The sequence below is a fragment of the Bufo bufo genome, chromosome 8 (genome assembly GCF_905171765.1).
Source record: "Bufo bufo chromosome 8, aBufBuf1.1, whole genome shotgun sequence".
NCBI lineage: Eukaryota > Metazoa > Chordata > Amphibia > Anura > Bufonidae > Bufo > Bufo bufo.
In genome coordinates, this window is record NC_053396.1 from 190,828,715 (window position 1) to 190,841,060 (window position 12,346).

The window sequence follows — 12,346 nt, forward strand, 5'->3', positions numbered from 1 at the left end:
CCTCCCAACTATCCCTTAATGGCAGATGTTGGCAGAGAGAAGGATTGAGCATTTGGATTTCAACATTGGTCAGTCCTTTTGTTCTCAGAGGAGATAAGCTACTACCACAGGTGTCTGGCAGTGTCTGGGGAGGACACAGCTACGCCCAGCCATTTATCTAAAGTTTATGCCCAGTTTTAATTTCTTTCTCTCTCTCTCATGACATTATAAGCTCATGTTGTATGCTGTCTCTTCGCTCTGTTCAGTGTGAGAATTCTTCCTCTATGCGTTGGCAATTGGCCCTTTATAACAAAATGTCAGGTAAAGCAGAAGACTCCAATAACCCGGAGAAGATTGTAAAACGTGTACAGGAGGTCTCTGCAGTGCTCTTCCATCTGGAACTGGTGAGCAGATTCCAATAGAATTAAACCGTCCCCTATAGATCTCCTCATTCTTCTTTCCTCGTGCATCATCTGCTGTGTCTTCATTGATATATCTGTTGTCTCCATTGCTCACTAGACTGAACATCCCTTCAAATCCAAGAAAGCTGTGTGGCACAAGCTTCTTTCCAAGCAACGCCGTCGTGCTGTAGTGGCCTGCTTCAGGATGACTCCACTATATAACCTTCCTCGGTGAATGCAAACAAAAATGAATGTATTATGTTGTCTTACTGATAAAATCAGTTGATATGAAGGAAGTTTTCTGGGAGTTTCATATCAGTGGTCTATCCTTATATGATCAGTGGGGCTCCAACTTCCAGCACTTTGAAGAGGCTGTGGTGCTCCGATAAGCGCTGCAGCCTCCTCGCAGCTTCCCAAGCGCAGAACAACATTATATAGTGGCTGTGCTTGGTATTGGAGCCCAAGCCCATTTATTGAATGGGATTTGGCTGCATGTAGGTCAAGTGACCAATTAACGTCATGTCACTAGTCCTGGAAGAGGGTGAAGCGTTCACAGGAGTGCCGTGGCCTCTTCAAACAGTGCCAGCAGTCAGACCCCCCTCTGATCAGATATTGATGACCTATCCTGAGGATAGGCTATCAACATTAAACTCCCAAGATACCCCCTTAAAACGTATTAAAAGTATTTCAAACATAATTTTTATTTAACTACAATGTAGAACAATATTCGCTTCTTTAAGTGAATGCACACCCTTTAATGCCTTTGCTTTTATATTGTAATTACGTTTTGTGCTGATTAATGTCTTAATATTAATCTCTAGCAGACTAAGCTCTATTTGCTGACACATAGCTCCAAATCCCCTGCATAGGAATATAGCGTTTAGTGATAAAATGTTATCTCCCTAAACCCACTAGGGGGAGCTTACGAACTTACTGCCTACTGTTGATACATTGAGCTCAATAATAACTAAGTATTCAAGATGAACAAAATGACTTGACAATGCAGTGTCTCCAAAGCTGAAGATGCTCCCCCTGCTGCCACTTCTCCATGTAGTCGTGCATGTGCAGTTGCTGCTCAAGTACGGGAACTGGAGCAGTGGTTCAGGCTAAGATGTCTCATCCTGTCAATCAAACAGCAAGGGGAGCATCCTCAGCTTTGGGGGCACCCCATCACAGGTGCAGAACTCTTCTGAATTGATTTGCTCATCTCTAGTCGGTATGCGGTTAGCTCCCCCTAGTGGTGGCTGCACTGTAACTAACTTTTTTTGTGCATGGGTGCCTACAATCCGTAACATTGCATTTCTGAATTCGTATTTTGCAGACACCGTGCTTGCAACATGTTTTTGGAAGCTTATAAACACACCTGGATTATGAGTGAAGCTCATGACTTTGAGGACAGGATGATTGATGACTTGGCTGTAAGTAGAAGAGTACAATATTTAACCATATTATTTTGGTATATATTATAATGGTGATTTTATCATATAATAACCAACCTGTTGGACTCATAAACCAGCATAGGACAGAAGGCATACGAACCGTAGAAAAAGCCTTCATAGGTGGGCAGCGAGAGCAATTTAAGCTGGTTCTTGTCTCCATTTTGATGCATAGTGAAAATGTGGCCTCCACAGATGCTACAATGTTGGCAAAGTGGAAAATGTCAAGAAAATGGAACAGGGGCACCAGGATCTCCTGTTCACTGTAAAGGGCCTGATTTTTTTTATCATGTTGTTATGGCATTACTGAATCTTGAAGCGCTTCTGATCTGCACGATTATTCCTCAGAAACCTGGTGAGACACAAGAAGAAGAGGAGGAAGAAGAAGAGAAGAAGCCGGACCCACTGCACCAACTTATCCTTCATTTCAGCAGAACCGCTTTGACAGAGAAAACGTGAGTCTTGTAATTGATACCCGGTATATTATGGCAAAGGCAACATAAACATTGCTAAACTGCACTTGTCAATCCTTCTCTACAGTAAACTGGATGAAGACTATTTGTACATGGCCTACGCGGATATCATGGCAAAGGTAAATTTGTAAAAAGTCCACTCTGATACTGTATTGGTACTGGAGCAGGACAGTATAGAGAGCAAAAAGAACCACGGCACAGGGGCCTCCACTGCCATGAACCCCTTTAACCAAGCAGCATATGACATAAAGAAGAGGCCCTGACATATTTTATGTGCAAGAGTCTAAACCAGGGGTGGCCAACCTTACAGACACAAAGCCAGAAAAAAACACGTATGACTACCAGGAGCCACAAGCTATACATTTACGCACGAGTCACCGTATTTTTCGCCCTATAAGATACACCTAGGTTTTAGCGGAGAAAAATAAGAAAACAAAATATTTTTCATCTGATCTGAGTTTTTTTTCTTATTTTTCATAAGCAGAGAAGAAAATAAAAAAATTATCTTTTATCAGACCCCCAATGCTCATCTGACCTAAGATAAGATCCCCAATCCTCATCAAAACTCCAAATCAGACCCCCAAAATAAGACCCCCAATGCTCAGATCAGACAACACAAATCAGGCTCCCAGTGTCAGACCCCCCGTGCTCAGATCAGACCCCCGTGCTCAGATCAGACCCCCGTGCTCAGATCAGACCCCCGTGCTCAGATCAGACCCCCTATGCTCAGATCAGACCCCCGTGCTTAGATCAGACCTCCCTTGCTCAGATCAGACCCCCCTTGCTCAGATCAGACTCCCCTTGCTCAGATCAGACCCCCTTGCTCAGATCAGACCCCCCTTGCTCAGATCAGGCCCCCCTTGCTCAGTTCAGACCCGCCTTGCTCAGATCAGACCCTCCATGCTCAGGTCTGACCCCCCGTGCACAAATCTGACCCCCCATACTCAGATTAGACCCCCCATGCTCAGATCAGACCCCCCATGCTCAGATCAGACCCCCATTGCTCAGATAAGATCCCTTCATGCTCAGATAAGACCCCCCATGCTCAGATCAGACCCCCTGTGCTCAGATCAGACCCCCCGTGCTCAGATCTGACCCCACCATGCTCAGATCTGACCCCCCATGTGCAAATCTGACCCCCCATGCTCAGATCTGACCCCCCGTGCGCAAATCTGACCGCCCATACTCAGATTAGACCCCTCATGCTCCGAAAAGACCCCCCCCATGCTCAGATCAAACCCTCCATGCTGATATCAGGACCCCCCATGCACAGATCACAACGTCCCATGCTTAGATCAGACCCCCATGCTATGTACTATAATTAAAAGAAATCGCCTACCTCTCCTGCTAGAGATGCACTTGAAAAGGCAAAAAGCCGCATGCGGCTCGAGAGCCGCAGGTTGGCCACCCCTGGTCTAAACCAACTTTAGTAAATTGATTGAAGTATACTTTAAAGGTGAGATATCCAGAAAATAACATTACTTCCTATAGAAGACAGGATATTGAGTTAAAGGAAATGTAAAGGATTAGAGCACCGTGGCTGCTTCCTTTCAAAAATAGCACCACACCACACATGGCTGTAGATTTTGTCTATTATTGCAGGTCAGCTCCACTAAAATGAATCATCAAGCCTGGCCCTGTCAATCAAAGTGGATAGGGCACGGCAGTTGCAGAGAGCCTCTAGGTTTAACAGCAACATTAAGACACCTTACGGTTAAAACATGGATCTTTGGCAAGTTCGAAGACCAAAACTAAATTATGGATAGCAACATTATTTTCTGCTCGCAAGCTGTGGATCCATGTGTGAAACCAAACCTAGCTTATGTCAGATGTGGTTCAATAGTCAAAAGTCTTTTTTGGATGGACTCTTCTTGTATTTTTCATGGTCTTCACAAGCTGTGGTTTCTTGCAATACGATGTGTGGTCCTAACGGTTTGGACAGTGATTTCTGGTTCATGCAGTGCTTTTTCTGTGTCCATACAGTACTTAGTTGTCTCAGTAATATATATCATTTACCACTACACCATCCAGAGTTGTCACATGGAGGAGGAAGATGAAGAAGCTGCCGGTGGGGAAGAAGAAGAATCTGAACTCTCATTTGAGGTATTTCTTCAGCATGAATTACATTTTTGTGCTCAAAATGTAGAACTTATCAATGCTATTGAGTTGACCGTTTACTGTTCTGTTAGAGCAGAACACATAAGGGGAGATCGGGGTCTGCAGAGGAATTTTTTTACTGGCCAAATCCAGAGAATAGATTATGATTCAAAGAAATAGACCATAATGGCAAGTTATTGGCTCCAAAGGGAGCTGAAAATGTTTTTTTTTTAATCTCCTGGACCTTTGGGGCCCACTATGGTATCAGAGTCTGAGCCTGTCGAAGGATCCTCTGGTGGGCCAGTCCGCTCTGGGGAAGATATACTAAGTCTATGGTTTCATAATGCCGGTCCATACTTCATTGGAGTACACCTCTTAATAAATTCCCCCCATTGTTCCTCTTCCATGTCCATTGTTCAGAACTAGCTTTGTGCTATATACACAGGAGAAAGAGATGGAGAAGCAGAGGTTATTGTACCAGCAGTCCCGTCTCCATAATCGTGGTGCTGCCGAGATGGTCTTGCAGATGATCAGTGCATGTAAAGGTGTGAACACTTATACAACAAAATCAATGATATTCTGTGGTTTTTGGCCAAGTCCTTATCTTACTCTGCCCATGTATAACTCATAGGTGAACCAGGAGCTATGGTCTCCTCTACACTCAAGCTTGGAATTTCTATCCTCAACGGGGGAAATGTTGAGGTTCAGCAGGTAGGAGATGCATCTAAGTGTTAAAGAGTACGTGTCACTAGGTTTGGGGGCAATTAAACCCCCAGCATGTCGTTATGTCGCTAGGGTTTTGCATTGTCTATAGCACAACCATGATCAATTTTAACTTAACCGGAGAAGAGTCCAGGACTTATCTCCAGCATGCAGATTAAGCTGATGGCAGTACACCTCGCTTCATGGCTCACAAAAACTTTTTTTGTATTTTATTCTGCAGAAAATGCTAGATTATCTAAAAGAAAAGAGGGAGGTTGGCTTTTTTCAGAGTGTGCAAGCCCTGATGCAGACATGCAGGTGAGGACCTTACAATTAATTTCCTAAAAGCAATGCTTACTGTCTAGTTCCAAAGGTCAGCAGACTCTTCGTTGATCTTGCCCTTGAATTCCTCCTTGACATGTGGCTTAGTGGTAGGGTTGGCACTCTTCACTGTGTCTTCAGCCATCTTAAAACCACCACCTTACTTGAGCCATTATCTGAAGGGACCATCCTGTAGATGCCACAGATTTCACTCAAACTGCCTTTTGGATTAGTCCATTTTTTGTAGTATGACGCAGAAAAACCCCAATTCACGTAAATTGAGTATTTCTACACACAAGCATTGGGCCCATCTCTCTTCTTTTAATGTAGTGTCCTGGACCTGAATGCTTTTGAGCGCCAGAATAAAGCAGAAGGACTTGGCATGGTAACAGAAGATGGAACGAGTGAGTAATACCACAGAGTGGACATATGACTATGCACCAGTGTTTGACCATCCCGGAAAGATTTATTTTAGGCATTAACTTGTCTTCCTGGCAGAGGCTACCCAAAATAATGGTAATTTTTATTTAGAAAATTCGTGTAGAATCTACTCGACCCAGACTTTACCTATCGATCATAGTTTTGGCCATAGTGGAAGTCGTCACCAGACTCCAGTTATGTGGAATTGTATACAAACAATTGATTAGACAGTAACTCTGACCTACTAAAAAAAAAAAAAAAAACATGCAGAAAATATAAATCTCCTCTATGAAATGTTCTACTAGTTTGGTGGTAGCCATCCATTGGCTTTTATACAATAGGTTATAATGTTAAAAGAGTTTTCTGAGACTTTACTACTGATTGGTGGGGGTCTAACACCCGGGACCGCTGACAATCAGCTGTTTGAGAAGGCACAACATTCTGTCTGCTCACCAGGCACAGCACCGTATATTGTACAGTGGCTGATCTTGGTATTGCAGCTCATCCCCATTCTCGTCAATGGGGCTTAGCTGCACCTAGGCCATGTGACCGAGAAACTTGAAATCACATGGCCTGGGAAAAGCTGCGAGAAAACCATGGCACTTCTCAAACAGCTGATTGGCAGGGGTCCCGTTTGTTAGACCCCTACCAATGAGATACTAAGGGCCTATCCAGAGCATAGCTCATCAGTACAAATGTCTCCTAAATGCCCTTTAATAATATTGAAGATATAAAGGAACAAGCTAGGTAAGATTGTGTTATACCCTAGGATGGTACCAGAGAGGGCAGTGCATGATCTACATGAACATGAATTGGAACCAGACATGAATATCTCTGCTAATTTTTGTAAAAACCTCAGGGTCAACTATACATCTGCTAAGAGAATAGAGTGTGTATTATTTGAACAGGCCCTCAAAGTGGTTCTCCTCTTTGGAGAATTTCTAGTTTTAGAAGGGTCCCTTGATAATGAGCTGATCACTAGGTGTCTTAAGGCCCTGTTACACCTGAAGATAATCGTTAAGATCATCCCTGACAAGCATTCGTATGAACACTCATTAGCGATGATCTGACAATGTAATACTGCCGCTGATTACCCGATGAACGAGCAAACTCTCATCGGGTAATTTGGAATCTTTTAACAGGTTTAAAAATCCCCATTTGTCGGCAGTATTACCCTGCCGGAAAACAGTGATTCAGTATGGGGACGAGCGATAGCATTAGCAATCGCCTGTCCCCATACTGAGGAGGAGATATCTGCATGTAACAGCAGCTGTCTCCTCCACTAGGAAGGAACGCTTCCTTCCGGACAATTGCCTGCTTCATCTGCAGGTGTAATAGGGCCCTTACTGCTGGAGTCACTTAACCTGCCAGTAAGTGTTCAGTTTCCCTGCAGCGCCACCACAGGAGAAACGAAACATCACAAATTGTCCATTCCAGTGAATCAGTTGTCTGTGTAATGTAGGACAGCATGGAAAGGGTTACAGCCAGCTCACCTCAACGTCCTGCACAGCGGTGCACGGAGCGGACTCAAGCCAGTCCTGATTGAAGATAGAGAAAATAGAAGATTCTTCTATTTTCTCTAATGTAGGACAGGACAGGTCCTCCAGAACAAGAGACACTCTTTATTAACGCAGACTCCCTAATAAAGTACATGAAGATGATTTTTTCAAAGCAAACATTCTTCTTAAAGGGGGCATAAGAAGTTGGCTGACGGTAGACAGCCCATCTAGCAGGTCATGTATTGTACTTATGCATTCACTTCCTGAAGAATATATTGTTGTATTTGCCTAAAAAGGACATATAAGGGTAATGTGGTTTCTCATCTATATCTGGCCTATGTTCTCCAAACCCATCTCTTTCCTAATCACATCATCTCAACATACAGGACCTAATATGTTCTATATTATAAACTATGTTTCTCTCTCTACCCTTGTCTGTGGTTGGGGGTTGGGGGGGATTCTTGTTATATTCTTGGCATCATCCAATTAATAAGTTTGAAATAATGATAATCACATTTTCCTTCCTGTTCCCTGACATGGTTGTGCCCCCCTCCTTTTCCTGCCTGCCTCTCTCATTCCCTGACCTCCTTGGTTCCCAGTCATCAACCGTGAACAGGGTAAATGTTCATTTAAACCACGCTCCACCAATGCTTCAACTAACTGCTCATGTCGCCCTCCCACCCTTTGCCCTTTGCTGATACTGACTAAACCCAACCTAAAGGGGATAGTATGATAAGACCTCACCAAGGATATAATGATTCATTTTTCCCCACTGAATCCTTTCATGAGATCTTTCCAAAACTAGCACCAATCCTGGCTCAATTCTTTGGCACCAATCCATTGAGAATCGGCTTAAGAGGGAGATATTGACTAGAAATACCATAGAGATCAATGCTTAAGTAGAAGATTGGGATGGGTTGAGTCAGCTTAGTAAATTAAATCTCCAGTAATTTCCCGAATTTCCCCTTATTTTCCCTACTAACCAGTTACTAACATCTCCAAGCGTCAGGTGAGAGACTTGAACTTTTTCGAGATTAAGTTATACAAACCTTGAACATTACATATTGAAATGGATTGCCCGCTTTTGACAATTCCTTGTCAGTGCCATCAACATTACCTTTAATAGATATGCTTAAAAACGACCCTAAGTGGGCAGATGTAACTAAACAATACACAAAAATACCCTTATTCAGATCAGTCAAGGGCCCAGGAGTAGGTGTATGCAAGGAAACAACCATATGAGGACATTCCTTTTCCTATAATGATCCTGGTTTGTCCTCAGCCCGAAGGCATCACCTAAAAGTGGTGATCCTCCGTCCGAGTACCTGCCCTGGATTGCCCTAATACGCCCTAACAAACCACTAACTACCCTATCACCCCGACGCGTTTCCCCTAATCTTTGGGTTCATCAGGGGGTACACATAGAAGGTTCTTAACAGGGCTAATAACTAGCTACACTTCTCCCCCCTCCTTCCACCAACAGAAAAGGAGGAGAGGAAAAGTGAAGCCAAGAGGTGGGGCAGGTTGATACAGAAATACCTGAAGTGGTATATGATTCAGTGTCAAGATTACTGGGTTCATCAATTTAATGTGCATCAGGTCCTTTTCATCTTGGTACCTCTGGTGGGTCTGGATGCCTGCTGATGCGCATTAAATTGATGAACCCAGTCATCTTGACACTGAATCATATTCCACTTCAGGTATTTCTGTATCAACCTGCCCCACCTCTTGGCTTTACTTTTCCTCTCCTCCTTTTCTGTTGGTGGAAGGAGGGGGGAGAAGTGTAGCTAGTCATTAGCCCTGTTAAGAACCCTCTATGTGTACCCCCTGATGAACCCAAAGATTGGGGGAAACACGTCGGGGTGATAGGGTAGTTAGTGGTTTGTTAGGGCGTATTAGCGCAATTCAGGGCAGGTACTCGGATGGAGGATCACCGCCTTTAGGTGATGCCTTCGGGCTGAGGACCATCCAGGATCATTATAGTGAAAAGAATTTCCTCATATGGTTGTTTCCTTGCATACACCTACTCCTGGGCCCTTGACTGATCTGAATAAGGGTATTTTTGTGTATTGATTAGTTACATCTGACCACTTAGGGTCGTTTCTAAGGATATCTATTAAAGCTTATGTTTTAGGGTTCCATTACTTTTTTTAAATTATTTTCTTTAATTTACTGGGAATCACTATAACCATTTGATTATCAGATAGCTTTTTGTTTCCATCAACATTAAGTTTATTAAAGGTTGTCCCACTGATTGGACCTCCAGCAATTTGCGATTGCTGGTGGTCCTAGCAATTGAGGAACTTTGCAGCAAGTGCTAATTTTCCTTACAGTGCCTTCACTGGTAAATTGGAGCATTACACATTTATCAAAGAAATCAGTAGGCTGTCCATGCAATGTATGGATGTACCAGGTCCTACAGAGCGAGATAAGAACCATGTAGATGTTCTCTGCAGATAAGAGTCCTCTATTAATTCAGATTTCTCTATTGGGGCATTTGGAAATTGATTTCCCGAAACCATGTAACCCCTTTAAGTAAAACTCTTGAGTTTTAAGACTTTGCCAAATGCTTTTCCCATACAGCCATTACTCTATATATCTTGAGATTCCAATTTCCATCATTTCATTTTTTCCTTGGGAAGATATATAAGTTATCCAGCTGCATAGTGGCTGTTATGGTGTTCACCAAATTAAGGATCTAATCCATCTTTTTCATTAATATTGTGAACCCTCAAGCAGGCATCTATCTTCAGGCATAAAGTCTTAAGAAATGAGGAAGCCCAAACTATTTCATACTTCCCTTGTCTCTTCTGGGAAAAGAACTGGTGTAATGTCCTCTTGTTTCTTAACAGGGGGTAGAGTTGTGTGGATCAGCAGCAGGACTGAGACAGTTTTCATATTTTTTTATACATGGCCCTCTCCGCTACTAACTTATTCGTATTTTAATTTCTAAAATCAATACCTTATACTGTAATTCACCTTGAGCAGATGCCATGGCACTATTCCCATGGCACCCTGCCATGGCACCCTGATTCCCCCCGCTGTGTTCTCACACCTTCTAATTATTAGTATTGGTGCAGGGAGGAGGAGATCTCTGATCCATTTTCTGTAGACCAGTTCACAGGCAGGTAGAAGACGAGCTGTTTTCATGAGATTTGGTAAGTCTCATGAGTCTATGTAAGTGAGTATAGTACTTTTGCCGAATCTCATGAGAACAGCTCATGTTCTCCCTGACAGTGAACAGATTTGCAGCGAATGAACAGCATCAAAGCCATGGACAAGGGGATGTCCACTAAGATCAGAGGAATCCTCATCCCTGTACCAATATTAGCATATAAGGTGCGAGAACAGAGCGGGGACTTTTGCCCAAGGTGGACTAAACTACAAGGTAATGATTTTAGAAAAAATCCGCTGACAGGTCCTTTTTAAATTGGAACTTTTTGAACTTTGTCAACATGAAGTAGATACAGCTGAACTGTACAGTTTGAACTAGGACAAGTTTGTCTGTGATGTCTTCTGTCTCTTGATACCTGGTAAACCTCTAGCTGCATGAGTTTTGGAATTGCTGATTTGTAGTGTATTGTGTTTGGGAAGAAACTAACTTTGACTCTGAGTGATTCTTAATCAGTCTATAACATACCTAACCTACCATTTTTCAGCATCCTTACATTGACCTGTAAATCTTTATCCTTCATCTTTATGTTCTACTGTCCACTACTATTTCTATTTGACTTTCTACGTTCCTTCCTTTTACCTTTATCTTTCCTTTTATATCTTGACTTATTCCCTTGTCTTTGTCTCTCTTCTGTCATTAATATATGGTCTCTCTCTCTTGCATCATTTGTCCTTCCCTCTCTCTAAAAATTGCCATCATTGGAATCTTGTTGTGGCTTCAGATTTATGTGACTCTTTATGTTTTTCTCACCTTCATTGTCTTCAGGAGAAAAAGTAATGGCAGATGACCTGTTCACCCAGGACCTATTCCGCTTCCTCCAGTTGCTTTGTGAGGGTCACAATAATGGTATGAAAATTTGCAACTATGGAATATAATTTGTAGAGCACTGTACATCTCCCATACGTTTCAAAATACTTTATGTGTGTCTTAGATGCTGCCAGTGTTGGTGTCACTTATCAACAATTAAAAAAAAACAAAAAAACACTAAAGATGATGAGAATAACACTGATTATGTTGTGACTGTAACGGATCACCTGGCACCCCAACTGAGTACCTCCGTTGACGGATGCTCCTAGCGTTTCCTGAGGTTTCCAAGCCCTCTGGCAGACACCACAATCACCGAACCGAAGAAGCATATAAATCCTCTTCAAGCATATGAATGCTGTAGACAGTTGAATAGGAAACCATACGAATAGGTTTTCACTCCTAGCAGTCAAACTGGGACAGCATGCAATAAATCCTCCCCCAAGAATGAGACGACACTTCACCTTGAGGGTTAAAACAGGAACTGAACTTTATTTAGACACAGCACACCTACTTTAAACCCCCCAACAGCCTCATTTACATACAATAGGGCACCTAGAGGACTCTGGTACAAGGAAGGGTGGGGCCAGACAATAGCAAGGGCTGATGGGAGATTGAGGAGGGACAGAGCAGCTGGTTTAAACTGGTCTCCCAGTGTCCCTGCGACAACACCCTGCCGGGGAAACAATGGGACAGGAAAAAGGGGGAGGAGAAGAGGCACAGAACAACAATACCTGTAACATAGCAAACTTTACAGCCAGGGCAAGATATATACAGTCCACAACACACAGCAATGCAAAATACCACATGCCCAAATTGCATTCAACGTACAAATTCACCAGGGGCCATAGTCAGTAGGTAGGAGGCGGGTAGCCAGGCCTCTCCAATGCCCAGTGGCGAGGCGGGTTCTGCCACAGTGACAATGGCACTTGTCAAGGGATGGGATATATTAGGAAGCAAGTCAGTTCTTGAAGTTGATGTGTAGGACAAATGGGAAAGCATAAGGATTTGAGCAACAAGGGCAAAATTGTGATGACCA

At 43.1% G+C, this 12,346-nt stretch overlaps 1 protein-coding gene across 7 annotated transcripts in view; it reads left to right on the forward strand.

The window, feature by feature from the left end:
- RYR1 (ryanodine receptor 1) overlaps positions 1 to 12,346 on the forward strand; it is a 124,561-nt gene that overhangs the window by 87,367 nt on the left and 24,848 nt on the right. For 4 of the 7 annotated variants that reach the window (XM_040442358.1, XM_040442361.1, XM_040442359.1 and 1 more), the window contains 12 exons: positions 246 to 383; positions 499 to 611; positions 1,702 to 1,798; positions 2,165 to 2,271; positions 2,357 to 2,408; positions 4,321 to 4,392; positions 4,832 to 4,931; positions 5,018 to 5,097; positions 5,330 to 5,406; positions 5,740 to 5,813; positions 7,928 to 7,945; positions 11,269 to 11,349. In XM_040442358.1, the coding sequence (XP_040298292.1) occupies positions 246 to 383; positions 499 to 611; positions 1,702 to 1,798; positions 2,165 to 2,271; positions 2,357 to 2,408; positions 4,321 to 4,392; positions 4,832 to 4,931; positions 5,018 to 5,097; positions 5,330 to 5,406; positions 5,740 to 5,813; positions 7,928 to 7,945; positions 11,269 to 11,349 (1,009 nt within the window). The remainder of the gene's footprint in view (positions 1 to 245; positions 384 to 498; positions 612 to 1,701; positions 1,799 to 2,164; positions 2,272 to 2,356; positions 2,409 to 4,320; positions 4,393 to 4,831; positions 4,932 to 5,017; positions 5,098 to 5,329; positions 5,407 to 5,739; positions 5,814 to 7,927; positions 7,946 to 11,268; positions 11,350 to 12,346) is intronic. The other 3 variants (XM_040442363.1, XM_040442364.1, XM_040442360.1) reach the window with 1 other exon arrangement.